The sequence below is a fragment of the Agelaius tricolor genome, unplaced genomic scaffold (genome assembly GCF_023055355.1).
Source record: "Agelaius tricolor isolate 1412-34295 unplaced genomic scaffold, bAgeTri1.0.p SCAF_112, whole genome shotgun sequence".
In the NCBI taxonomy this organism is placed as follows: Eukaryota; Metazoa; Chordata; class Aves; order Passeriformes; family Icteridae; genus Agelaius; species Agelaius tricolor.
This window is the reverse complement of record NW_027269372.1, coordinates 58,832-84,973: the sequence shown is the minus strand read 5'-3', so window position 1 is coordinate 84,973 and position 26,142 is coordinate 58,832. Positions and strand designations below refer to the sequence as shown.

The following is a 26,142-nucleotide window of genomic DNA, read 5'->3' as shown; positions in this document are numbered from 1 at the left end:
AAATCCCCCCAAAGAAACCCCAAATCCCCCAAGAAACCCAAATCCCCTAAAATCCCCCAAAAAACCCCCAAAACCCCCCTAAACCCTCCAAATTCCCTCCAAAACCCCTCCAAAAACTCCAAATCCCACCCGAAATATCCCAAACCCCCCAACCTGTCCCAAACCCCCTAAAACTCCCTAAAAAACCCCAAATGCCGCCCCAAAAACCCCAAACGCGCAGAGCACGAACGAGTCGGTGCTGACGGTGGAGTTCAACCCCCGCGACAGCAGCAGCATCGTCAGCAGCGGCAAATCCCACGTGTTCTTCTGGACATGGAGCGGCGCCGCGCTCACCAAGAAACACGGGATTTTTGGGGTCAGATATGGGGATTTGGGGGATTTGGGGTCATTTTGGGTCCTTTGGGGTCGTTTCGGGTCATTTCGGGTTTGGGGGTTTGGGATTTGGGGTTTGGGGGATCTGGACCTGGAGCGGCGCCGCACTCACCAAGAAACACGGGATTTTTGGGGTCAGATATGGGGGATTTGGGGATTTGGGGGATTTGGGGTCATTTCGGGTCATTTGGGGTTTGGGGGTTTGGGGATTTGGGGTTTGGGGTTTGGGGAATCTGCACCCAGAGCGGCGCCGCGCTCACCAAGAAACACGGGATTTTTGGGGTCAGATATGGGGGATTTGGGGATTTGGGGGATTTGGGGTCAGGGTTTGGGTTTGGGCATCCTTGAGGTGGGATTTGGGATCATTTGGGGTTTGGGGTTTGGGGATCTGCACCTGGAGCAGCATCGCGCTCACCAAGAAACACGGCATCTTTGGGGTCAGATATGGGGATTTGGGGATTTGGGGTCATTTGGGATAATTTGGGGTCATTTCGGGTCATTTGGGGTCATTTGGGTTTGGGGGATCTGGACCTGGAGCGGCGCCGCGCTCACCAAGAAACGCGGGATCTTTGGGGTCAGACACGGGGGATTTGGGGGATTTGGGGTCATTTTGGGTCCTTTGGGGTCGTTTCGGGTCATTTCGGGTTTGGGGGTTTGGGATTTGGGGTTTGGGGGATCTGGACCTGGAGCGGCGCCGCACTCACCAAGAAACACGGGATTTTTGGGGTCAGATATGGGGGATTTGGGGTCATTTGGGATAATTTGGGGTCATTTCGGGTCATTTGGGGTTTGGGGGTTTGGGGATTTGGGGTTTGGGGTTTGGGGGATCTGGACCTGGAGCGGCGCCACGCTCACCAAGAAACACGGGATTTTTGGGGTCAGATATGGGGATTTGGGGGATTTGGGGTCAGGGTTTGGGGTTTGGGGGTTTGGGCATCCTTGAGATGGGATTTGGGATCATTTGGGGTTTGGGGGATCTGGACATAGAGCGGTGGCGCGCTCACCAAGAAACACGGGATTTTTGGGGTCAGATATGGGGATTTGGGGATTTGGGGGATTTGGGATAATTTGGGGTCATTTCGGGTCATTTGGGGTCATTTGGGTTTGGGGGATCTGGACATGGAGCGGCGGCGCACTCACCAAGAAACACGGGATTTTTGGGGTCAGATAGGGGGATTTGGGGATTTGGGGGATTTGGGGTCATTTGGGGTCATTTCGAGTCATTTGGGGTTTGGGTTTGGGGGTTTGGGATTTGGGGTTTGGGGTTTGGGGGATCTGGACCTGGAGCGGCAGCGCGCTCACCAAGAAACGCGGGATCTTTGGGGTCAGATATGGGGGATTTGGGGTTTGGGATTGGGATTTAGGGTCATTTGTGGTCTGGGGGTTTGGGTTTGGGGTCCTTTGGGGTCTGGGGGTTTGGGTTTGGGGTCGTTTGGGGTTTGGGGATCCGCACCTGGAGCCGAGACGCGCTCACCATAAACGCGGCATCTCTGGGGTGGCATTTAGGGGATTTGGGGTTTTCCAGGGTGGATTTGGGGTGGCTTTGTGGGGATTTGGCGTTTTCGGGGTGGTTTTGTGGGGATCAGGGTTTTTTTTTTGGGGTGGCTGAGCCCTTTTCCCCTATTTTAGAAGTACAAAAAACCCAAGTTCATCCAGTGCTTCATCTTCGACGCGGCCGGGGCGCTGCTGACCGGGGACTCGGAGGGGAACATCCTCACCTGGACCCGCACCCCGGGCAAAGGGGGCAAAGGTGGGATGGGATTGGGGGATTTGGGGGTTTGGGATTGGGGGTTTGGGGGTGTTTGGGGTGGGTTTGGGGGATTTGAGGGGGTTTTTGGGGGATTTGGGGTGGGTTTGGGGTGAGGTTTTCAAGGGGAACATCCTCACCTGGACCCGTACCCCAGGCAAGGGCAGCAAAGGTGGGATGGGGTTTGGGGTTTGGGGGATTTGGGGTGGGTTTGGGGGATTTAGGGGTGTTTGGGATGGAGTTTGGGGGATTTAGGGGTGTTTGGGATGGGGTTTGGGCGTGTTTGGGGTGGGTTTGGGGGATTTAGGGAGGTTTGGGGTGGGTTTTGGGGTGAGGTTTTCAAGGGGAACATCCTCACCTGGACCCGCACCCCGGGCAAGGGCAGCAAAGGTGGGATGGGATTGGGGGTTGGGGTTTGGGGTTTGGGAGATTTGGGGGAGTCTGAGGTGATTTTGGGATGGAATTGGGGCTGGTTTTAAGGGATGGTTTTGGGGTGGATTTGGGATATTTTAGGGGCTGGTTTTGGGGTGGGTTTGAGCTGTTTCGGGGGCTGTTTTTGGGGTGGATTTGGGGTATTTTGGGGACTGATTTTGGGGTGGATTTGGGGTATTTTGGGGACTGATTTTGGGGTGGGTTTGGGGTATTTTGGGGGCTGTTTTTGGGGTGGATTTGGGGCTGGTTTTAGGGGATGGTTTTGGGGTGGGTTTGAGCTGTTTCAGGGGCTGGTTTTGGGGTGGATTCGGGGTGGATTTGGGATGACCCAGCCCCCCAGAGATGTACCAGATCGGGCAGCAGACGCGGGCACACGAGGGCAGCGTGTTCAGGGTGTTTGGGGTGGATTTGGGGCTGGTTTTGGGGGCTGTTTTTGGGGTATTTTGGGGGCTGTTTTTGGGGTGTTTTGGGGGCTGTTTTTGGGGTATTTTTGGGTTTTTTTTGGGGTATTTTGGGGGCTGTTTTTGGGGTATTTCGGGGTGGATTTGGGCTGACCCAGCCCCTCAGAGATGTACCAGATCGGGCAGCAGACGCGGGCACACGAGGGCAGCGTGTTCAGGGTGTTTGGGGTGGATTCGGGGCTGGTTTTAGGGGCTGTTTTTGGGGTATTTTGGGGGCTGTTTTTGGGGTATTTTGGGGCTATTTTTGGGGTATTTTGGGTGCTGTTTTTGGGGTATTTTGGGGGCTGTTTTTGGGGTGGATTTGGGATATTTTGGGGGCTGTTTTTGGGGTATTTTGGGGGCTGTTTTTGGGGTATTTTGGGGTGGATTTGGGCTGACCCAGCCCCCCAGAGATGTACCAGATCGGGCAGCAGACGCGGGCACACGAGGGCAGCGTGTTCAGGGTGTTTGGGGTGGATTTGGGGTATTTTGGGGCTGTTTTTGGGGTATTTTGGGGGCTGATTTTGGGGGCTGTTCTTGGGATATTTCGGGGGCTGTTTTTGGGGTATTTTGGGGTGGATTTGGGCTGACCCAGCCCCCCAGAGATGTACCAGATCGGGCAGCAGACGCGGGCACACGAGGGCAGCGTGTTCGCGCTGTGCCGCCGCCGGGACGGGACCGTGCTGAGCGGGGGCGGGAAGGACCGCAGGGTGCTCAGCTGGAGCCCCAGCCTGGAGCTGCTGCACGAGGTTGAGGTGGGCAGAGCCCCAGAACCCCAAAATCCTCCCTTGGGGCCCTAAAAACCTCCCTTAGTGCCCCAAAAATCTCCTTTAGTGCCCCAAAAATCTCCCTTAGTGCTTCAAAAAACAGCCTGGGGACCCCAGAAATCTCCCTTAGTGCCCCAAAAATCTCCCTTAGAGCCACCAAAAATCTCCTTTAGTGCCTCAAAAATCTCCCTTAGTGCCCCAAAATCTCCTTTAGTGCCTCAAAAATCTCCCTTAGTGCCCCAAAATCTTTAGTGCCTCAAAAATCTCCCTTAGTGCCCCAAAAATCTCTCTTAGTGCCCCAAAAATCTCTTTTAGTGACTCAAAATCTCCTTTATTGCCCCAAAATCTCCTTTAGTGACTCAAAAATCTCCCTTAGTGCCTCAAAAACCAGCCCAGGGACCACAAAAATGTCCCTTAGTGCCCTAAGAATGTCCCTGGGTAGCCAAAAATCTCTTTTAGTGCCCTAAAAATCTCCCTTGGGTGGTTCTAGTGGGGTTTTTGGGGCTGGTTTGGGGTCCCCCATTCCCTGAACCCTTTGGGGTGTTTCTAACGGGGATTTTGGGGGCATTTTTGGGCTCCCCCAGCTCCCCAAGAGCTTTGGGTGTTTCTAATGGGGTTTTTGGGGCTGGTTTTGGGATCCCCAGCTCCCCAAGCCCTTGGGGTGGTTCTGAGGGGGTATTTGGGCGCTGTTTTTTGGGGGTCCCCCGTTCCCTGAACCCTTTGGGGTGTTTCTGACGGGGTTTTTGGGGCCGTTTTTGGGATCCCCCATTCCCTGAACCCTTTGGGGTGTTTCTGACGGGGTTTTTGGGGTCGTTTTTTGGGCTCCCCCAGCTCCCCGAGAGCTTTGGGTGGTTCTAAGGGGGTTTTTGGGCCTCGTTTTTGGGGTCCCCCATTCCCTGAGCCCTTTGGGTGTTTCTGACGGGGTTTTTGGGGCCGTTTTTGGGGTTCCCCATTCTCTGAACCCTTTGGGTGTTTCTGACGGGGTTTTTGGGGTCCCCTGTTCCCTGAACCCTTTGGGTGTTTCTGACGGGGTTTTTGGGGCCGTTTTTGGGGTTCCCCATTCCCTGAACCCTTTGGGGTGCTTCTGACGGGGTTTTTGGGGTCGTTTTGGGGCTCCCCAGCTCCCCGAGAGCTTCGGCGCCGTCCGCACGATCGCGGAGGGCCCCGGGGAGGAGCTGCTGGTCGGGACCACGCGGAACGCGCTGCTCCGGGGCACGCTGGGCTCCGGCTTCACCCCCATCGTCCAGGTGGGATTTGGGGGGGCAGGGGGGGGGTCCCGGGGGGCGTGTCCGGGGCGCTGACCCCTCCCTGCGCACCCCCAGGGCCACACGGACGAGGTTTGGGGCCTGGCCACGCACCCCAACTGCTGCCGCTTCCTCACCTGCGGCCACGACCGGCAGCTCTGCCTGTGGGACGGCCGGGAGCACGCGCTGGCCTGGAGCCTGGCGCTGGAGGTGGGCTGGGACCCCCAAAATTGGGGGCAGGGGTGAGATTTGGGGGGTTTGGGGGGGTTTGGGGTCGGTTATGGGGGTACAGAAGGGCTGGGAACAAGGGACAAGGGACCAGGAGCACCCCTGATTGGAGCCTGGTGCTGGAGATGGGTGGGGACCCCCAAATTGGGGCAGGAGTGAGATTTGGGGGGGTTTGGGGTCGGTAATGGGGGCACAGAAGGGCTGGGGAGTGACCAGGGTCAGCCCTGATTGGAGCCTGGCGCTGGAGGTGGGCAGGGACCCCCAAAATTGGGGGCAGGGGTGAGATTTGGGGGTTTGGGGGGAGTTTGGGGTCGGTAATGGGGGCACAGAAGGGCTGGGAACAAGGGACAAGGGACCAGGGTCAGCCCTGATTGGAGCCTGGTGCTGGAGATGGGTGGGGACCCCAAAATTGGGGCAGGGGTGAGATCTGGGGGGGTTTGGGGTTGGTAATGGGGGTACAGAAGGGCTGGGAACAAGGGACAAGGGACCAGGAGCACCCCTGATTGGAGCCTGGCACTGGAGGTGGGCAGGGACCCCCAAAATTGGTGGCAGGGGTGAGATTTGGGGGGGTTTGGGGTTGGTAATTGGGGTACAGAAGGGCTGGGAACAAGGGACAAGGGACCAGGGTCACCCCTGACTGGAGCCTGGCGCTGGAGGTGGGGTGGGACCCCCAAAATTGGGGCAGGAGTCAGATTTGGGGGGTTTGGGGGGGTTTGGGGTCGGTTATGGGGGTACAGAAGGGCTGGGAACAAGGGACAAGGGACCAGGGGCACCCCTGATTGGAGCCTGGTGCTGGAGGTGGGCGGGGACCCCCAAAATTGGGGGCAGGGGTGAGATTTGGGGGGTTTGGGGGGGTTTGGGGGGGTTTGGGGCCGGTAATGGGGGCACAGAAGGGCTGGGGAGTGACCAGGGTCAGCCCTGATTGGAGCCTGGCGCTGGAGGTGGGGTGGGACCCCCAAAATTGGGGCAGGGGTGAGATTTGGGGGGTTTGGGGGGAGTTTGGGGTTGGTAATGGGGGTACAGAAGGGCTGGGAACAAGGGACAAGGGACCAGGGGCACCCCTGATTGGAGCCTGGCGCTGGAGATGGGTGGGGACCCCCAAATTGGGGGCAGGGGTGAGATTTGGGGGGTTTGGGGGGGTTTGGGGTTGGTAATGGGGGCACAAAAGGGCTGGGAACAAGGGACAAGGGACCAGGGGCACCCCTGATTGGAGCCTGGCGCTGGAGGTGGGCGGGGACCCCAAAATTGGGGCAGGAGTGAGATTTGGGGGGGTTTGGGGGCAGTTTGGGGGGTTCAGGGGGTGCTTTGTGGGGTCCTGGGGGGCTCTGGGGACAGGACCAGGAGCACGCCCAGGCTGGGGAGCCCCGAATTGGGGCTGGGGGTGCAGGAGCCTGGTTTGGGGTGCGGGGGGGGGGGGGGGGCGGTACCCCCAATTTGGGGTCCTGTGACCCCTCCCCACCCCCAGGACACCGGGCTCTGCGCCGATTTCCACCCCGGGGGACACGTGGTGGCCGTGGGGCTGCTGACCGGGAGGTGAGTGACCCCGGGGACAGACAGGGGGACAGACAGGGGGACAGACAGGACAGGGGGACACACAGGGATAGGGGGGACAGGGGGGCATGGAGGGACAGGGGGACATGGAGGGGATATGAGGGGACATGGAGGGACACGGACACGGGGACAGGGGTGACACCACGATGGGGGGACACCAAGACAGGAAGGGACATGGAGGGGATATGGGGACACAGGGGGACACAGGGGGACAGTGCCCGTGGTCACCATGTCCCCCCTGTCCTGCTGTCCCCATGTCCCCTCCATGTCCCTGTCCTGTCTTGGTGTCCCCCCATCCTGTCTGTCCCCCTGTCCCCGTGTCCATGTCCCTCCATGTCCCTCCATGTCCCCCTGTGTCCCCATCTCCCCCTGTTTCCCTGGGTCGTCCCTGTCCCCATGTCCATGTCCTGCTGTCCCCTCATGTCCCCCTGTCCCCTTGTGTCCCTGTGTCCCTCCTGTCCCACCCTGTGTCTCACGTCCCTCCATGTCCCTGTATCCCCCCCATCTCCCCCCATGTCCCCCTGATGTCCCCCTGTCCCCATGTCCATGTCCTGCTGTCCCCCATGTCCCCCCGGTGTCCCCCTGTCCCCATCTCCCCCCATGTCCCCCCGTGTCCCCCTGTCCACCCCGATGTCCTCCCGTGTCCCCACTCTGTCCCCCCGTCCTGTCCCCATGTCCCACCCTGTCCCCGTGTCCTGCTGTCCCCACGTCCCCCCATGTCGCCCCATGTCCCCCCATGTCCCCCTGTCTGTCCGCTGTCCCCCTGTCTGTCCCCGTGTCCCCCTGTCTGTCCCGGTGTCCCCCTGTCTGTCCCTGTGTCCCCCTGTCTGTCCCATGTCCCCCTGTCTGTCCCGTGTCCCCCTGTCTGTCCCGGTGTCCCCCTGTCTGTCCGCTGTCCCCCTGTCTGTCCCATGTCCCCCTGTCTGTCCCCGTGTCCCCCTGTCTGTCCCGTGTCCCCCTGTCTGTCCCATGTCCCCCTGTCTGTCCGGTGCCCCCCTGTCTGTCCCGTGTCCCCCTGTCTGTCCCGTGCCCCCCTGTCTGTCCCGTGTCCCCCTGTCTGTCCCGTGTCCCCCTGTCTGTTCCCGTGTCCCCCTGTCTGTCCCTGTGTCCCCCTGTCTGTCCCATGTCCCCCTGTCTGTCCGGTGTCCCCCTGTCTGTCCCGTGTCCCCCTGTCTGTCCCCGTGTCCCCCTGTCTGTCCGCTGTCCCCCTGTCTGTCCGCTGTCCCCCTGTCTGTCCCATGTCCCCCTGTCTGTCCGCTGTCCCCCTGTCTGTCCCGTGCCCCCCTGTCTGTCCCGTGTCCCCCTGTCTGTCCCGTGCCCCCCTGTCTGTCCCGTGTCCCCCTGTCTGTTCCCGTGTCCCCCTGTCTGTCCCTGTGTCCCCCTGTCTGTCCCATGTCCCCCTGTCTGTCCCGTGTCCCCCTGTCTGTCCCCGTGTCCCCCTGTCTGTCCGCTGTCCCCCTGTCTGTCCGCTGTCCCCCTGTCTGTCCGGTGTCCCCCTGTCTGTCCCCGTGTCCCCCTGTCTGTCCCGTGCCCCCCTGTCTGTCCCGTGTCCCTCAGGTGGCTGGTGCTGGACACGGGCACGCGGCAGCTCCTGGCCGGGGGCTCTGACGGCAATGAGCAGCTCTCGGTGGTTCGCTTCTCGCCGGGTGAGCCCCACGCGCGCCTCCGGCCCCAACTGTCCCCAAAGTGTCCCCAAAGTGTCCCCAAAGTGTCCCCAAAGTGTCCCCAGAGTGCCCCTGAACTGTCCCCAAACTGTCCCCAAAGAGCCCCTGAACTGTCCCCAAAGTGCCCCTGAACTGTCCCCAAACTGTCCCCAAAGTGTCCCCAAAGAGCCCCTGAACTGTCCCCAAAATGTCCCCAAAGTGACCCCAAAGTGTCCCCTGAACTGTCCCCAAAGTGACCCCAAAGTGTCCCCAACTGTCCCCGACCCCTCCCTGTTCCCAAACTGCCCCTGACTCCCCCCAAACCCCCCCTGTGCAGACCCCCCCAATGTGTGGGACCCCCCCAACCCCGTGTCCCCCGCAATGTGTGTGAGACCCCCCCCAATGTGTGAGACCCCCCCAATGTGTGTGAGACCCCCCCCTGACCCCCCCCCATTTATTCCCCTCAATTTCAGACGGGACCTTCCTGGCCATCGGCTCCCACGACAATTTCATTTACATTTACACCATTGTGTGTGACACCCCCCAATCTGTGGGACCCCCTGACCCCCCCAATGTGTGTGAGACCCCCCCAATGTGTGAGACCCCCCCTGACCCCCCAATGTCCCCCCCATTTATTTCAGACGGGACCTTCCTGGCCATTGGCTCCCACGACAATTTCATTTACATTTACAGCGTGGCCGAGGGCGGCCGCAAGTTCAGCCGCTTTGGCCGCTGCACCGTGAGTCTGGGGGCGCTGGGGGGGGCTCCGGGGGTCCCCAAACGCCTCCTGACCCCTCCTGACCCCCCCCCCAACCCCCGCCAGGGTCACTCGAGTTTCATCACCCACCTGGACTGGTCCAAGGACGGGCGCTTCATCATGTCCAACTCGGGGGATTATGAGATCCTCTATTGTGAGTCTGGGGGCTTGGGGGGCTCCTCCTGGGGCTGCCGGGACCCCCTGACCCTGCTGGGGCCCCCCTGACCCTGCCAGGACCACCCTGACCCTGCCAGGACCCCCTTACCCCACTGGAACCCCCTAAATTTTGGGGTCTCTCTGATTCCTCCTCCCCCGATTTTGGTCGTCTCACTTTCCCTGCCCCTCCCCAAATTTTGGGGGGGGGTCTCATTTTCCCTTCCCATTCCCAGATTTTGGGAGGGGGCCTCATTTTCCTTGCCCCTCCCCAAATTTTGGGGGGCTTGATTTTCCCTTCCCATTCCCAGATTTTGGGAGGGGGCCTCATTTTCCTTGCCCCTCCCCAAATTTTGGGGGGCTTGATTTTCCCTTCCCATTCCCAGATTTTGGGGGTCTCATTTTCCCTCCCCTGCTCAGATTTTGGGGGGCTTGATTTTCCTTTCCCATTCCCAGATTTTGGGGGGGGTCTCATTTTCCCTCCCCTGCTCAGATTTTGGGGATCTCATTTTCCCTTCCCATCCCCAGATTTTGGGGGGGGGGGGGGTCTCATTTTCCCTTCCCATCCCCAGATTTTCAGGGTTTCTCTCCCCCCCATCCCAAATTTTGGGTGCCTTTCACTGCCCCACACCCCCAAATTTCGAAGCGATTTCACCGCCCCCCCTACCCCACATTTTTGGGTGAACCTCTCCCATCCCCAAACCCCAAATTTTGGGGGTCTCTCCCCCTCACCCCCGCAGGGGACGTGGCCGGGGGCTGCAAATTGCTGCGGAACCGCTTCGAGAGCCGGGACCGGGAGTGGGCGTCCTACACCTGCGTGCTGGGCTTCCACGTCTTCGGTGGGTCTGGGGGCTCGGGGGGTGCCCGGGGGGGGGGTTCGGGGGTCCCCCTGAACCCCCTCTTTGTCCCAGGGGTGTGGCCGGACGGGTCTGACGGCACCGACATCAACTCCCTGTGCCGCTCGCACCACGAGCGCGTGGTGGCCGTGGCCGACGACTTCTGCAAGGTTCACCTGTTCCAGTACCCCTGTGCCCGGCCCAAGGTGGGCAGGGGGCTCGGGGGGGCTGGGGAAGGGTCCCAGACTCTGATTTGGGGGGTCCTGGAGTCCAGTTTGGGGGTCAGGAGGGTCCTGGTTGTGCAAGGTTCACCTGTTCCAGAGCCTCTGTGCCCGGCCCAAGGTGGGCAGGGGGCTCGGGGGGGCTCTGAGGGTTCTGAGGGGTTGGGGAAGGGTCCCAGACTCTGATCTGGGGGGTCCCAGACCCTGATTTGGGGGTGTCCAGACCCACAGGCTGAGTGTTTTGGGGGATCCACGATGGCAATTTATGGATATTGGGGGATTCCAGACCCCAATTGTGGGGGTCCCCAGACCCTAATTTAGGGATACTGGGGGTTCCAGACCCCAATTTTGGGGGAATCTCACACCCCAATTTTGAAGTGTTGGGGGGGGGTCCAGACCCCAATTTAGGGATACTGGGGGGGGGGGGGGGAAAGGTTCCACACCCCAATTTCGGGGTATCGGCGTGGTCCCGACCCCAAATTTGGGGGGGAGGTGTCCCCAGTTTGAGGTGGGCGTGGCTCTGTGTGTGGGTGTGAGACCACGTGACCCCTCCCTCACGTGTGTCCCCCCCCCTTTCCCTCACAGGCTCCCAGTCACGTGTACGGCGGGCACGGCAGCCACGTGACCAACGTGCGCTTCACGCACGACGACGGGCACCTGGTGTCGCTGGGCGGGAAGGACACCAGCGTCTTCCAGTGGCGCGTCCTGCCCGGCGGCGACAGCGGCTGAGGAGGCCCCGCGCCTCTTCTTCCTCCTCCTCTTCCTCGCTGCATCCTCCACTTCCCTTTTCCCCTTCCTTCCTGGGACCAAAGAGCGGCTCGGGGGTGGGTGAAAGCCTTCATCCCCGGCCGCGTTTTTCGCGCTGCACTGTGAGAGGCGTCAATAAAAGCCTTGGGGTCAGGGTAGGGCCTCGCCGTTTCCTCCGCGCCCCGGAATCGCCGCCGCCGCTTCCCGGAAGCGCCGCGGGTTCTTCCTCCTGGCCGCCCTCGGCGCCTTTCCGGTTCTGGCGGAACTCGCCGAGCGCCTTCCGGAAGGAGCCGAGGTTGAGCCGAGGAGTGACGGAGAGAGCCGAGGCTAAGCCGAGGCTTCCCCGAAGCCGAGCCGAAAAGTGCCGAGTTCGCTCCGGAAGCGCCCGAGGCGGCGCCGAAGCCGTGCCGGAGGTGCCCGAACGAATCCGGCAATACCCGAGCCTTTCCGGAGGTGCCCAAACCCTTTCCGGAGGTGCCCGAAAGGCCTTGCCGGAGGTTGCCGAACGTCTCCGGGGGTGCCCGAAGCCTCTCCGGAGGTGCCCGAAGGGCTCCGAACCGGCCGTGCCGGCGCGGAGGCGGCGGGAGCGGCGATGAAGCGCGGCCGGGGCCGGGCCCGGGGGTAGCGCGGCCGAACGAGCGGCCATGGCGGCCAACATGTACCGCGTCGGCGGTGAGCGGGCCGGGGGTCGCGGGCCGCCGGGAGGGACGGCCAGGAAGGCCCTGAGGAGATTTGGGGGGTCCCGGAAAGCGGGGGGGGCGGTCTGTGAGGGGATTTGGGGGTTCCGTGAGGCGCGGGAAGGGCCGTGAGGGGATTTGGGGGGTGCCCGTGAGGAGTTAAGGGAGGTCCGTGAGGGGTCCCGGAAAGGAGGAGGCGTGAGGGGAGTGGGGGGTCCCACAGCGGAAAGGGGGGGTCTGTGAGGGAATTTGGGGGTCCTGGAAAGAGGGAAAGGGTTTTGTGAGGGGATTTGGGGGTCCCGGAAAGGGGGAGAGGGTTTTGTGAGGGGATTTGGGGGTCCCGGGAACAGCGGGGGTGTCTTGTGAGGTAATAACGGGGCGGGGGGGGTCCCGTGCGGGAATTTCGGGGTCCCGGAAATGAGGGGGGAGTCCCGTGAGGGGATTTTGGGGGGTCCCGAAGACGAAAGAGTCCCGTGAGGTGGTTAAGGGAGTCCCTGAGAGGATTTGGGGTGTTTGTGAGGGGAATTGGGGCTCTGTGAGGAAAAGGAGGTCCCAGAAATGGGGAAGGGTCCATGGAGGGGGGGACCCCCAAATCCTGCGGTGTGGAGGTGGGAGATGTCCCCCCGCAAAATCTAAAGAAAAAAAGGGGGGAGAGCCTTGGATGAGAGGAGAACCCCATGAGGGGAGCCCTAAATTTTTCTTGGGGGGGGTCCTGTGCCCCCCATCTGTGAGGGGAGGGTCTGTGCTGGGGGGGAACCCCAGGTTTGTAATGGGGGCGAAATGGGAGGGAGGGAGGGGGGCTTTGGGATAAGAACCCCCCCACCTCCATGAGGGGAACATCTGGCTCTGAAAACCCCCCGAGATTTTTTTTTGGGAGGAAAAAATAGGAATTCTGCCACATTCAAAGAAAGGGATTTTTTTGGGGAAAGGGATTTTTGGGGAAAGGGATTTTTGGGGAAAGGGATTTTTGGGGAGGGGGTTTCCCCTCATGCCCCCCTCATTTTTGCCCCCCTTTTTCCCCCCCGCCCCAGACTACGTCTACTTCGAGAACTCCTCCAGCAACCCCTACCTGGTGCGGCGCATCGAGGAGCTCAACAAGGTGAGACCCCCACCCCACCCCTCATTCCTGGGGGTGCCCCCGTTCCTGAGCGGGGTCCCCAAGCCCTGAGGGGGGGTCCCCAAGCCCGGGAGCCCCCCCTAAGCCCCTGTGCCCCCCCTCAGACGGCCAATGGCAATGTGGAGGCCAAGGTGGTTTGTCTGTTCCGGCGGCGCGACATCTCCAGCAGCCTCAACAGCCTGGCCGACAGCAATGCCCGTGAGTGGGGGGCTTTTGGGGGGATTTGGGGGGCAGCCCTAAAAGCCAGGCCAACAGCAGTGCCTGTGGGTGGGGGTTTTGGGGGTTTTTGAGGGGAATTTGGGGGTTTGGGGGGCAACCGTAAAAGCCAGGCCGACGGCAGTGCCTGTGGGTGGGGGGTTTGGGGGTTTTTGAGGGGTTTTGGGGGGGATTTGGGGCTTTGGGGGACAGCCCTAAAAGCCAGGCCAACGGCAGTACCTGTGGGTGGGGGGTTTGGGGGTTTTTGAGGGGTTTTCAGGGGAATTTGGGGGTTTGAGGGGCAGCCCTAAAAGCCAGGCTGACAGCAGTGCCCATGGGTGGGGGGTTTGGGGGAAGATTTGGAGTTTTTGAAGGGTTTTGAGGGGAAATTGAGGGTTTGGGGGCCAACCCTAAAAGCCAGGCCAACAGCAGTGCCTGTGGGTGGGGGGTTTTGGGGAAGATTTGGAGTTTTTGAGGGGTTTGGGGAGGATTTGGGGGTTTGAGGGGCAGCCAAAAAGCCAGGCTAACAGTAGTGCCTATGGGTGGGGGGTTTTGGGGGTTTTTGAGGGCTTTTTAGGGGGTTTTGGGGGACTTTTGAGAGGGGTGGGGGTGGAGCAGTGTTGGTGCTGCTCCTGCTTTGGGGTTCAGGAATTTTGGGGGTTTTGAAGGGATTTTTGGGTTTTTCTGGGGGTTTTAGAGTGGGTGGGGGGTAGATCCCTACTTAGTGCCGCTCCTGCTTTGGGGGTTCAGGAATTTTGGGGGGGGGTCTGTGACCCCCTCATCGCAATGGGGTGCCCCCAAATTTTGGGGACAGCTTTTTTGACATTATTTGGGAAATTTGGGGGTGCTGGGGGCGGGGGTGTCCATGAACCTTCCCATAGAGACACCCCCAATTTGGGGGGGGTGGTGTGTGGAGTTGTTTGAGAAGCTTTGGGCTGATTTTGGGGGGGCTTTGCCAATTCTGGGGGGGGGGGTCACAGGTAAAGGATTGAACCCCAACCCACCCGCCCCTCCCATCAAACTGGGGGGGTCCTGCCCTTCTTGGGGGGGTCCTGCCCTTCCTGGGGTGTCCCCACCCTCTCACAGCCCCTCCCTCCCCCGTTTTCCCCTCCCTCTCCTCGGGGCCGTTGCCAAAACCCCGGAGGGGTTTTTTTTGGGTTTTTTGGGAGAACAATGGCCCTCCCAGCTGGATTTTGGGGGGGAGGGGGACACCCCGGTGTGACCCCCCCGGCCCCCCCAAGGCGAGTTCGAGGAGGAGTCGAAGCAGCCGCCGATGACGGAGCAGCAGCGGCACCAACTCAAGCACCGGGAGCTGTTCCTGTCCCGCCAGTTCGAGTCCCTGCCGGCCACCCACATCCGGTACCGGGCCCCAAAACCCCCCTGGAGGGCTGGGAAAAGGGTCTGGGGGGTGTGGGAAAAGGGTCTGGGGGTGTGGGAAAAGGGTCTGGGGGTTCCCCTTGCCTGGGGAGGGGTTTTGGGGTGACCCCCTCCCCGGTTTTTCCCTGCAGGGGGAAGTGCAGCGTGACGCTGCTGAACGAGACCGACATCCTGGGCCAGTACCTGGAGAAGGAGGTGAGCTCTGGGTGCCCCTAAAATGGGTCTGGGGGGGGTTTTGGGGTGTCCCCACCCCGCTGAGCCCCCCCCCGTGTGCCCCCACCCCAGGATTGCTTCTTCTACTCGCTGGTGTTCGACCCCGTGCAGAAAACGCTGCTGGCGGATCAGGGCGAGATCAGGGTGGGCTGCAAGTACCAGGCCGAGATCCCCGAGCGCCTGGCCGAAGGTTTGGGGGGTTCAGGGGGGGTTCAGGGGGGGTGCAGGATGGGGGGGTCACCCTGAGAGCCCCCCCAAACTCCCCCTCCCCACCCCAGGTGAGTCGGACAACAGGAACCAGCAGAAGATGGAGATGAAGGTGTGGGACCCCGACAACCCCCTGACAGACAGACAGATCGACCAGTTCCTGGTGGTGGCTCGGTGAGGGGGGCACTGGGGGAGCTGGGGGGGCTCGGGGGGATTGGGGGGACCCCCCTGACCCCCCCTGTGTCCCCCACCCCCAGGGCCGTGGGGACGTTTGCTCGGGCTCTGGACTGCAGCAGCTCCATCCGCCAGCCCAGCCTGCACATGAGCGCGGCCGCAGCCTCGCGGGACATCACCCTGGTGAGGGGGGGCCCAGAGCCCACTGGGACACCCCAAAACTGCCTTAGAACCTCCTCAGTTCCCACTGGGACACCCCAAAACTGCCCTGGAGCCCTCAGTTCCCACTGGGACACCCCAAAACTCCCTTGGAGCCTTCAGTTCCTAGTGGGAGACCCCAAAACTTCCTTATGACCCCTTCATTTTCCACTAGCATACCCTAAAACCTCCTTCAAAACCCCTATCAGAGCCCTCCCAGTGCTCCCAGTGCTCCCAGTACCCCCCATTGTCCCCAGTTCCACGCCATGGACACCCTGCAGAGGAACGGCTACGACCTGGCGCGGGCCATGGCCCCTGAAACACCCCAAAACCCCCTCAAACCTGCCCCAAAACCCCCCAAACTCCCTCAAAACCCCTGTCAGAGCCCTCCCAGTGCTCCCAGTGCCCCCCATTTCCCCCAGTTCCACGCCATGGACACGCTGCAGAAGAATGGCTATGACCTGGCGTGGGCCATGGCCCCTGAAACAGCCCAAAACCCCCTCAAAACACCCCAAAACCCCTGTCAGAGCCCTCCCAGTACATCCCAGTGGCTCCCAGTGCTCCCAGTACCCCCCATTTCCCCCAGTTCCACGCCATGGACACCCTGCAGAGGAACGGCTACGACCTGGCGCGGGCCATGGCCCCTGAAACAGTCCAAAACCCCCTCAAACCTGCCCCAAAACCCCCTCAAAACACCCCAAAACCCTCTCAAACCTGCCCCCTAACTCCCCCTTAGACCCCTCCCAGTGCTCCCAGTACCCCTCATTGTCCCCAGTTCCACGCCATGGACACCCTGCAGAGGAACGGCTACGACCTGGCGCGGGCCATGGCCACGCTGGTGCCGCAAGGGGTCCTGAATCCCCCCAAAACCCCCTCAAACCTGCCCCAAAACCCCCAAACTCCCCCAAAACCCCTGTCAGACCCCTCCCAGTACATCCCAGTGGCTCCCAGTGCTCCCAGTGCTCCCAGTACCCCCCATTGTCCCCAGTTCCACGCCATGGACACCCTGCAGAGGAACGGCTACGACCTGGCGCAGGCTGTGACCCCTGAAACACCCCAAAACCCCCTCAAAACACCCCAAAACCCCCCAAACTCCCCCTTAGACCCCTCCCAGTGGCTCCCAGTGTCCCCAGAATGTCCCATTGTCCCCAGTTCCACGCCATGGACACCCTGCAGAGGAATGGCTACGACCTGGCGCGGGCCATGGCCACGCTGGTGCCGCAGGGGGGGCCGGTGCTGTGCCGCGATGAGATGGAGGAGTGGTCGGCCTCCGAGGCCATGCTCTTCGAGGAGGCCCTGGAGAAATACGGCAAGGACTTCAACGACATCCGGCAGGACTTCGTGAGTGGGGGGGGAGGAGCCCCTTCTCGGGGTTATTTTAGGGGTTTTTGGGGGTTTTTGGGGTTCAGGGAGCGTCTCTGAGCTCGGGGTTGGGTGCCCGCAGCTGCCCTGGAAGTCCCTGGCCAGCATCGTGCAGTTCTATTACATGTGGAAAACCACTGACCGCTACATCCAGCAGGTACGGGCTGTGGAGTGGGGGTTGGGGGGCTGGAGTGGGGTTTGGGGGGCTGGAGTGGGGGTTTTGGGGATGAAATGGGGGTTTGGGGGGCTGGAGTGGGGTTTGGGGGGATGGAATGGGGTTTGGGGGGGTGTGAAATGGGGTTTGGGGGGCTGTGGAATGGGGTTTGAGGGGATGGAATGGGGTTTGGGGGGCTGGAGTGGGGTTTGGGGGGCTGGAATGGGGTTTGGGGGGCTCTGATCTGGGGGGGGTTTTGGTGGGGCTCTGGGGTTTCGGGGGCTCTGATCTGGGGGGGTTTTGAGGCGGCTCTGGGGTTTTTGGGGCTCAGATCTGGGTGTTTTGGGGGGCTCTGATCTGGGGGTTTATTGGGGGGGCTCTGGGGGTTTTTGGGGGCTCTGATCTGGGGGGTTTTGGGGGGCTCAGATCTGGGGGGGTTGGTGGGGCTCTGGGGGTTTTGGGGGCTCTGATCTGGGGGGTTTTGGGGGCTCTGATCTGGGGGTTTATTGGGGGGCTCTGGGGGTTTTTGGGGGCTCAGATCTGGGGGGGTTTGGGGGTACTCTGGGGTTTTGGGGGCTCTGATCTGGGGGTTTTTGGTGGCGCTCTGGGGTTTTTGGGGGGGCTCTGATCTGGGGGTTTTTGGGGGCTCTGATCTGGGGGTTTTTGGTGGGGCTCTGGGGTTTTTGGGGGCTCAGATCTGGGGGGTTTTGGGGGGCTCAGATCTGGGGGGGTTTGGGGGTACTCTGGGGTTTTGGGGGCTCTGATCTGGGGGGGTTTTGAGGCGGCTCTGGGGTTTTTGGGGCTCAGATCTGGGGGGTTTTGGGGGGCTCAGTGCCCCCCTGACCCCCTCCCTGCTCGCAGAAGAGGCTGAAGGCAGCGGAGGCCGACAGCAAACTGAAGCAGGTCTACATCCCCACCTAGTGAGTGGGGGGGCTCTGGGGACCCCCTGCTGGCTCTGGGGGGGGCACAGGACACCCCATGGAACCCCCCCCCCCCCAAAAAAAAAAATCCTCTGAGCCCCTCCCCACTTCTCCCCCAGCACCAAACCCAACCCCAACCAGATCATCTCGGTGGGCTCCAAACCCGGCGTCAACGGGGCCGGGTTCCAGAAAGGGCTGAGCTGCGAGAGCTGCCACAGTCAGTGCGGCCTGGGGGTCCCTAAAGGGTCTGGGGGGGTCCCGGGGGGGGTCCCAGGGAGGTTTGAGGGGGTCCCAGGGGGTTTATGGGGGTCTCTGAGGTTTGGGGGGCTCCAGAAGGGTCTGGGCTGTGAGAGCTGCCACAGTCAGTGCGGGCTGAGGGGTCCCAAAACGGTTTGGGGGGAGGTCCCAGATGGGTTTGGGGGCGTCCTGGAGAGGTCTGGGGGGGTCCCAGGGAGTTTGGGGGTGTCCTGAGGTCATGGGGGGTTTCTAGGGTTTGGGGCACAGGGATTTGGGGTATCCAGAAAGGGCTGAGCTGGGAGAGCTGCCACAGTCAGTGAGGCCTGGGGGGTCCTAAAAGGGTCTGGGGGGGTCCCAAAAGGGTCTGGGGGTGTCCTAAAAGGGTCTGGGGAGTCCTGGGGGGGTTTAGGGGAGTCCTGGCAAGGTTTGGGGGAGGTCCCAAAGGGTTTAGGGGGGGAACTTGGGGTCCTGGGGGGTCTCTGGAGTTTGGGGCACAGGAATTTGGGGTTTCCAGAAAGGGCTGAGCTGGGAGAGCTGCCACAGTCAGTGCGGCCTGGGGGGGTCCTAAAAGGGTTTGAGGGGGTCCTGGGGAGGTTTGGGGGGTCCTGGAAAGGTTTGGGGGGTCCTGGGGTGGTTTGGGGGGGTCCTGGGGAGGTTTGGGGGGGTCCCAGGGGGTCTCTGTGGTTTGGGGTACAGGGATCTGAAAAGGCTCCTTGGCATTTGGGAGGGGGCTGGGCTCGGGTCTCTGGGGTTTTGGGGGGGCTCTTGAGGTTTGCTTTGGTTTGGGGGGGGTCTTTGGGGGATTTAGGGGGTCCTGGGGGTCTTGGGGAGTCTCTGGGGGGCTTTGAGGAGCAGCAGTTTGGGGGTTCCAGAGGGGCCTCTCTGGCATTTGAGGGGATCCTGGGGTGGGGTTTGGGGTTTGGGGGGGGATCCCCGGGTCCCCCCCTTGTCCTCCCAGTGCCCCCAGTAAGTCCCAGTGTCCCCCCCAGCCTCCCAGTCCCCCCAGTGGTACGCCTGGGGCCCCCCCAACATGCAGTGCCGCCTCTGCGCCTCCTGCTGGATCTACTGGAAGAAATACGGGGGGCTCAAGACCCCCACGCAGCTGGAGGGGGTGACCCGCAGCGCCTCGGTGAGAGCCCGGCCCAGACCCCACTGGGGACCCCAAAAATCCCAATGAGGGACCCCAAAAACCCCAATCAGGGACCCCAAAAACCTCCTGGGACCCCCAGAGTCCCACTGGGGACCCCCAAAACCCCAATCAGGGACCCCAAAAACCCCAATCAGGGACCCCAAAAACCTCCTGGGACCCCCAGAGTCCCACTGGGGACCCCCAAAACCCCAATCAGGGACCCCAAAAACCCCAATCGGGGACCCCAAAAACCTCCTGGGATCACCAAAACCTCCTGGGACCCCAAAATCCCAATCAGGGACCCCAAAAACCCCAATCGGGGACCCCAAAAACCCCAATCGGGGACCCCAAAACCTCCTGGGACCTCCAAAATCTCCTGGGATCACCAAAATCCCAATGAGGGACCCCAAAAACCCTAATCAGGGACCCCAAAATCCCAATCAGGGACCCCAAAAACCCCAATCAGGGACCTCCAAAACCCCAATCAGGGACCCCAAAAACCCCAATCGGGGACCCCAAAAACCTCCTGGGATCACTAAAATCCCGATGAGGGACCCCCAAAACCCCAATCAGGGACCCCAAAAACCCCAATCAGGGACCTCCAAAACCTCCTGGGACCTCCAAAACCTCCTGGGACCCCCAGAGTCCCACTGGGGACCCCAAAAACCCCAATCAGGAACCCCAAAAACCCCAATCGGGGACCCCAAAACCTCCTGGGACCATCAAAATCCCAATGAGGGACCTCCAAAACCTCCTGGGACCCCCAGAGCACCACTGGGGACCCCAAAAACCTCAATCGGGGACCCCAAAACCTCCTGGGACCTCCAAAATCTCCTGGGATCACCAAAATCCCAATGAGGGACCCCAAAAACCCTAATCAGGGACCCCAAAATCCCAATCAGGGACCCCAAAAACCCCAATCAGGGACCTCCAAAACCCCAATCAGGGACCCCAAAAACCCCAATCGGGGACCCCAAAAACCTCCTGGGATCACTAAAATCCCGATGAGGGACCCCCAAAACCCCAATCAGGGACCCCAAAAACCCTAATCAGGGACCCCAAAAACCTCCTGGGACCTCCAAAACCTCCTGGGACCCCCAGAGTCCCACTGGGGACCCCAAAAACCCCAATCAGGAACCCCAAAAACCCCAATCGGGGACCCCAAAACCTCCTGGGACCATCAAAATCCCAATGAGGGACCTCCAAAACCTCCTGGGACCCCCAGAGCACCACTGGGGACCCCAAAAACCTCAATCGGGGACCCCAAAACCTCCTGGGACCTCCAAAATCTCCTGGGATCACCAAAATCCCAATGAGGGACCCCAAAAACCCTAATCAGGGACCCCAAAAACCCCAATCAGGGACCTCCAAAACCCCAATCAGGGACCCCAAAAACCCCAATCGGGGACCCCAAAAACCTCCTGGGATCACTAAAATCCCGATGAGGGACCCCAAAACCCCAATCAGGGACCCCAAAAACCCTAATCAGGGACCCCAAAAACCTCCTGGGACCTCCAAAACCTCCTGGGATCACCAAAATCCCACTGAGGGACCCCAAAAACCCCAATTGGGGACCCCAAAAACCCCAATCGGGGACCTCCAAAACCTCCTGGGACCCCCAGAGTCCCACAGGGGACCCCAAAATCCTCCTGGGATCACTAAAATCCCACTGAGGGACCCCCAAAACCTCCTGGGACCACCAAAATCCCAATGAGGGACCAAAAAATCCTCCTGGGACCATCAAAACCTCCTGGGATCACTAAAATCCCAATGAGGGACCCCCAAAACCTCCTGGGACCCCCAAAACCTCCTGGGACCATCAAAACCTCATGGGACTACCAAAATCCCACTGAGGGACCTCCAAAACCTCCTGGGATCACTAAAATCCCAATCAGGGACCCCCAAAATCCCAATGAAGAACCCCCAAAACCTCCTTGGATCATCAAAACCCCACTGAGGGACCTCGAAAACCTCCTGGGATCACCAAAATCCCAATAAGGGACCCCAAAAACTCCTGGGACCCCTGAAGTTCCACTGAGGGACCCTCAAAATCCCACCGAGGGACCCCCAAAACCTCCTGGGTTTTAGGGGGGATTTTGGGGGTTTTCTAACCATTTTTAACCCTTTCTGTCCCCCCAGAAGCCCCACTCCCGGGGTCACCTGTCCCTGTATCCCACCATGGGTGATTTTAGGGGGGATTTTGGGGTTTTTAACCCTTTGTGCCCCCCAGGAGCCCCACTCCCGGGGTCACCTGTCCCCGTATCCCACCATGGGTGGTTTTTGGTTTTTTTAACCATTTTTAACCCTTTGTGCCCCCCAGGAGCCCCACTCCCGCGGTCACCTGTCCCTGTATCCCACCATGGGTGATTTTAGGGGGGGAATTTGGGGTTTTTAACCCTTTGTGCCCCCCAGGATCCCCATTCCCGGGTTCACCTGTCCCCGTACCCCACCATGGGTGATTTTTGGGAGAATTTTGGGGTTTTTAACCATTTTTAACCCTTTGTGCCCCCCAGGAGCCCCACTCCCGGGGTCACCTGTCCCTGTACCCCAACAGGGGCTGTTCTGGGAGGGTTTTTGGGGTTTTTAACCCTTTGTGCCCCCCAGGAGCCCCACTCCCGGGGCCACCTGTCCCCGTACCCCACCATGGGTGATTTTTGGGAGAATTTTGGGGTTTTTAACCATTTTTAACCCTTTGTGCCCCCCAGGAGCCCCACTCCCGGGGCCACCTGTCCCGGCCCGAGGCGCAGTCGCTGTCCCCGTACACCACCAGCGCCAGCCGGGCCAAGCTGCTGGCCAAGAACCGCCAGACGTTCCTGCTGCAAACCACGCGGCTGACGCGGCTCTCGCGCCGCCTGTGCCGCGACGTCCTGCAGCCCCGGCGGGCGGCGCGCCGGCCCTACGCCCCCATCAACGCCAACGCCATCAAGGCCGAGTGTGAGAGGGGTTTGGGGGGAGAAAACAGGGAAAAAATGGGGAGAAAATGGGGTTTGGGGGGAGAAAATGGGGAAAAAATGGGGGGAAAATGGGGTTTGGGGGGAGAAAATGGAGAGAAAATGGGGGTTTGGGGTGTATGGGATCCCTACGCCCCCATCAACGCCAACGCCATCAAGGCCGAGTGTGAGAGGGGTTTGGGGGGGAAAATGGGGAAAAAATGGGGGTTTGGGATCCCTTTGGGGGGTCTTGGGGTGCATGGGATCCCTACACCCCCATCAACGCCAACGCCATCAAGGCCGAGTGTGAGAGGGGTTTGGGGGAGAAATGGGGGTTTGGGGGCTTTAAATGTGGGGAAAATGGGGTTTGGGGGGGAGAAAATGGGGGGGAAATGGGGAGAAAATGGGGTTTGGGGGGAGAAAATGGGGTCTGGGGTGTATGGGATCCCTACGCCCCCATCAACGCCAACGCCATCAAGGCCGAATGTGAGAGGGGTTTGGGGGGAAAATGGGGAGAAAATGGGGTTTGGGGGGAGAAAATGGGGGGGAAATGGGGAGAAAATGGGGTTTGGGGGGAGAAAATGGGGAAAAAATGGGGAAAAAATGGGGGGGAAATGGGGTTTGGGGGAGAAAATGGGGGGGAAATGGGGAGAAAATGGGGTTTGGGGGAGAAAATGGGGGGAAAACGGGGAGAAAATGGGGTTTGGGGGGGAAAAATGGGGAGAAAATGGGGTTTGGGGGGGAAAAATGGGGGAAAAAATGGGGTTGGGGGGAAAAAATGGGGTTTGGGGTGTATGGGATCCCTATGCCCCCATCAACGCCATCAAGGCCGAGGGTGAGCAGAGAAAATGGGTGAAAATAGGGAAAAATGGAGGTTTGGGGTAAAAAAATGGGGAAAAATGAGGGTTTGGGGTAAAAAAAAATGGGGTTTGGGGGGAAAAAAATGGGGGTTTGGGGTAAAAAATAATGGGGTTTGGGGGGAAAAAAATGGGGGTTTGGGATCCCCATCAAGGCTGAGCGTGAGTGGGGAAATGGGGGAAAACCGGGGGTGATTGGGACCCTCCTCAACCCTGCACCGTCGGGGCCAAGCCTGAGCTCTGGGGCTGGGAGGAGGAATTGGGGGGGGGTCTGGGACCCTCTCAGGGGGTCCTGGGGGTGTGGGGCCCCCCCTGAGCCCCCCGTGCCCCCCCAGGCTCCATCCGGCTGCCCAAGGCCGCCAAGGCCCCCCTGAAGATTCACCCGCTGACCCGGCTGCCCCTCGCCGCCATCGTCAAGGAGCTGGGTGAGGCCTTTGGGGGGGGACAGGGGATTTGGGGGGGTCCCGGGGGTGGGAGAGGGGTTTGGGGGGCAGGGATGGGGGTTTGGGGGGGTCCCGGGGGTGTGGGGAGGGGTTTGGGGGGGTCCCAAGGGTGGGAGATACAAGAGGGGTTGGTCCAGGTGGAGCTGGCGGGGGGGTCCCAATGATGAAGAGGGGGATTTGGGGGGGGTCCAGGTGGGTTTGGGGGGGTCCAGGTGAGTCTGGGGGTGTCCCTGGGGGGGTCCAGGTGAGTCTGGGAGGGGTTTCCAGGGGGGATTCTGGGGGTGTCCCTGGGGGAATTGGGGAGTTCCAGGTGAGTCTGGGGGGGTGGTCCAGGTGATTCTGGGGGGGTCTCCCGGGGTGTGTGACCCCACCTGGGGCTGATTTGGGGGTCCCCAGGTTGATGGGTGCACCATGGGGGTGTGGGGGGGTGCTCAGGGCTGGATTTGGGGATTTTTGGGGATTTTTGAGGATTTTTGGGACCCCGCTGACCCCCCCTGCCCTCCCTCCCCAGCTGCCCAAGCCCCCCTGAAGCCGAAGACCCCGCGAGGCACCAAGACCCCGATCAACCGGAACCAACTGAGCCAGAGCCGGGGGCTGGCGGGGCTGGGGGGCAAGAGGGGCTACGAGGGGGGGGGAGACGGACACAGAGCCCCCCGCATGAGGGTACGGATGGGGGGATTGACAGGGGGGGATTGACAGGGGGTGATTGACAGGGGGGATTGGGGTGATTGACAGGGGGTGATTGACAGGGGAGATTGGGGTGATTGACAGGGGAAATGGGGGTGATTGACAGGGGGAATGGGAGTGATTGACAGGGGGTGATTGACAGGGGGTGATTGACAGGGGAAAATGGGGTGATTGACAGGGGGTGATTGACAGGGGAAAATGGGGTGATTGACAGGGGGTGATTGACAGGAGAGATTGGGGGTGATTGACAGGGGGGATTGGGGTGATTGATGGGGGATTGGGGTGATTGACAGGGGGTGATTGGGGTGATTGACGGGGAATGGGGTGATTGACAGGGGTATAAGAGTGATTGACGAGGGAAATGGGGGTGATTGACAGGGGAGATTGGGGTGATTGACAGGGGAATTAGGGGTGATTGACAGGGGAATTAGGGGTGATTGACAGGGGAAAGGGGGGTGATTGATGGCCAAATGGGGGTGATTGACAGGGGGATGATGGGGGGGGATTGATGGGATTGGGGGTGATTGACACGGGAGTTGGGGGTGGGGGGGCAGTTTTGGAGTGATTGACAGGAGGTGGAGCCATTAGAGGTGTAACCGGATTGGTGCAATCAGGGTTTGTGGGCGGGATCTTAAATTGATTGACAGGGACGTTGTGGGATTGGGGCGTGGCTATTAGTGACCGACACCTCAGGGCGGGCCGTGATTGGCAGGGAGTGCCGGGCTGTGATTGGGCCGGTTAACGCGCGCGCAGGGGAAGCCGAGCTGTGATTGGCCAGTTAACGCGCGCTGGGGGCGGTCGGGCGGTGATTGGCCGGCGGTCGCTCGCGGCGCGCTGTGATTGGCCGGGGGGCGGGGCTGACGCTCCCTTCCCGCGCAGGTCGGGACGGCGGCGCTGCCGTTCTCCGCCAACGGGCGCCCCCTGGCGGCCGCGCTGCGCCCCGCGCCTCCCCCCGGCACCAAACGGCAGAAACTGAACCCGGCGGACGCGCCCAACCCCGTGGTGTTCGTGGCCACCAAGGACACCCGGTACCGGGGGCTGGAGGGTTTGGGGGGGGTCTGGGGGGGGCCGTGAGGGGATTTGGGGGGGTCCTGAGAGGAATTGACGGGGTCTGGGGGGGTCCTGAGGGGATTCCGAAAAGGTTGGGGGGGGTTCTGAGGGAACTTGGGGGATCCTGAGGGGATTTGGGGGTGTCGTGAGGGAATCTGGGGAGGCCTGAAGGGGTCCTGAGGGAATTTGAGGGGTTCTGAGGGTGTTTGGGGTTCCTGGGGGGGACTTAAAGGGTTTGAGGAGTCCTCAGGTTATTTGGAAGGGTCTCAAGTGGGTTTAAGAGGTGCAGAGTAGATCTGGGGAGTCCTGAGACTGATTTGAGGGATCCTGAAGAGATTTGGGGGGGTCCCGAAGGGGTTTGAGGAATCCTGAAGGGATTTGAGAGATCCTGAAGGGATTTGAGGGGTCCCGAGGGTGTCTGGGAGGGTCCTGAGAGGATTTGGGGAGCCCTGGCAGGGTCCTGGAAGGTCTGAGCTGTCCCCAGACCCTCCAGCACAGAAATTTGGGGTTTTCCCTGTGGGGGCCACACCAGCCCCGTGCCCTGCACACCCCACGCTGGGGGGGTCCCACGGATGTTTTGGGGTTCCCTGAGCTGATCCCTCCCCTGTGTCCCCCACTTTCCCCAGGGCTCTGCGGAAGGCTCTGACGCACCTGGAGCTCCGCCGCGCCGCCCGCCGCCCCAACCTCCCCCTGAAGGTGAAACCGGGGGGGCTCCCCCTGCGCCCGGGGGGGGCCCTGGCGCCCCCCGCCCCCCCCCCACCCCTCCAGCACCTCCGAGCCCATCGTGCTTGAGGACTGACCCTCCCTCCCCCGGCCCCACAACCCTTTTGTATTTTTTTTATTTCCATAGAAAAATCTCGAAATCTCGCGGGGGGGGGGTTGGGGAGGGGGGGTGGGTTCGGTGCCCCCCCCTCCCCCCCCGCTGTCCTTTTTGCCCCTCCCCCCCTCCAAACCCCCCCCCCCCCCCCTCCTCCGCGGGCCCCTTTTGTACGTGCAGAGACGCCCCCGGTTTTGTATCTCGGGCTGTCCCGGTTCTGTAGCGACAGGAAATAAACGCGATGAGTTTTTTCTTCAACG

At 61.2% G+C, this 26,142-nt stretch overlaps 2 protein-coding genes across 3 annotated transcripts in view; both read left to right on the top strand.

The window, feature by feature from the left end:
• Positions 1 to 11,292, top strand: part of EML3 (EMAP like 3) — an 18,937-nt gene extending 7,645 nt beyond the window's left edge. Inside the window, 12 exon segments of the mRNA XM_071419631.1 lie at positions 221 to 355; positions 2,002 to 2,122; positions 3,595 to 3,746; positions 4,880 to 5,005; positions 5,081 to 5,212; positions 6,696 to 6,763; positions 8,339 to 8,427; positions 9,066 to 9,163; positions 9,248 to 9,335; positions 10,075 to 10,173; positions 10,246 to 10,376; positions 10,977 to 11,292. Of these exon segments, the coding sequence (XP_071275732.1) occupies positions 221 to 355; positions 2,002 to 2,122; positions 3,595 to 3,746; positions 4,880 to 5,005; positions 5,081 to 5,212; positions 6,696 to 6,763; positions 8,339 to 8,427; positions 9,066 to 9,163; positions 9,248 to 9,335; positions 10,075 to 10,173; positions 10,246 to 10,376; positions 10,977 to 11,120 (1,383 nt within the window). The 3' untranslated portion in view covers positions 11,121 to 11,292.
• A 352-nt stretch (positions 11,293 to 11,644) lies between these two features.
• On the top strand, positions 11,645 to 26,140 carry MTA2 (metastasis associated 1 family member 2). 2 transcript variants are annotated; one of them, XM_071419606.1, is made up of 18 exons: positions 11,645 to 11,810; positions 12,847 to 12,914; positions 13,037 to 13,130; positions 14,369 to 14,486; positions 14,636 to 14,699; positions 14,790 to 14,907; positions 14,996 to 15,098; positions 15,182 to 15,281; positions 16,449 to 16,637; positions 16,741 to 16,815; positions 17,677 to 17,732; positions 17,852 to 17,949; positions 18,959 to 19,098; positions 21,804 to 22,032; positions 23,221 to 23,310; positions 23,840 to 23,991; positions 24,895 to 25,043; positions 25,692 to 26,140. In XM_071419606.1, exons 1-18 carry the CDS (start codon positions 11,783 to 11,785, stop codon positions 25,855 to 25,857), a joined length of 2,037 nt encoding a protein of 678 aa, XP_071275707.1. In that variant the 5' UTR covers positions 11,645 to 11,782; the 3' UTR covers positions 25,858 to 26,140. The 2 variants fall into 2 exon arrangements, with proteins under 2 accessions (XP_071275707.1, XP_071275706.1); XM_071419605.1 differs by having other exon boundaries at positions 17,674 to 17,732.
• The last annotated feature ends 2 nt before the right edge of the window (positions 26,141 to 26,142 follow it).

What these genes read in the sequence shown, in the direction of transcription:
- MTA2 (XM_071419605.1), top strand. Translation starts at nt 11,783, where the DNA reads ATGGCGGCCAACATGTACCGCGTCGGCG. An exon ending in ACGACATCCGGCAGGACTTC is followed by an intron (nt 16,638 to 16,740) that starts GTGAGTGGGGGG and finishes GGGTGCCCGCAG; the next exon opens with CTGCCCTGGAAGTCCCTGGC. An exon ending in CTGACCGCTACATCCAGCAG is followed by an intron (nt 16,816 to 17,673) that starts GTACGGGCTGTG and finishes CCCTGCTCGCAG; the next exon opens with AAGAGGCTGAAGGCAGCGGA.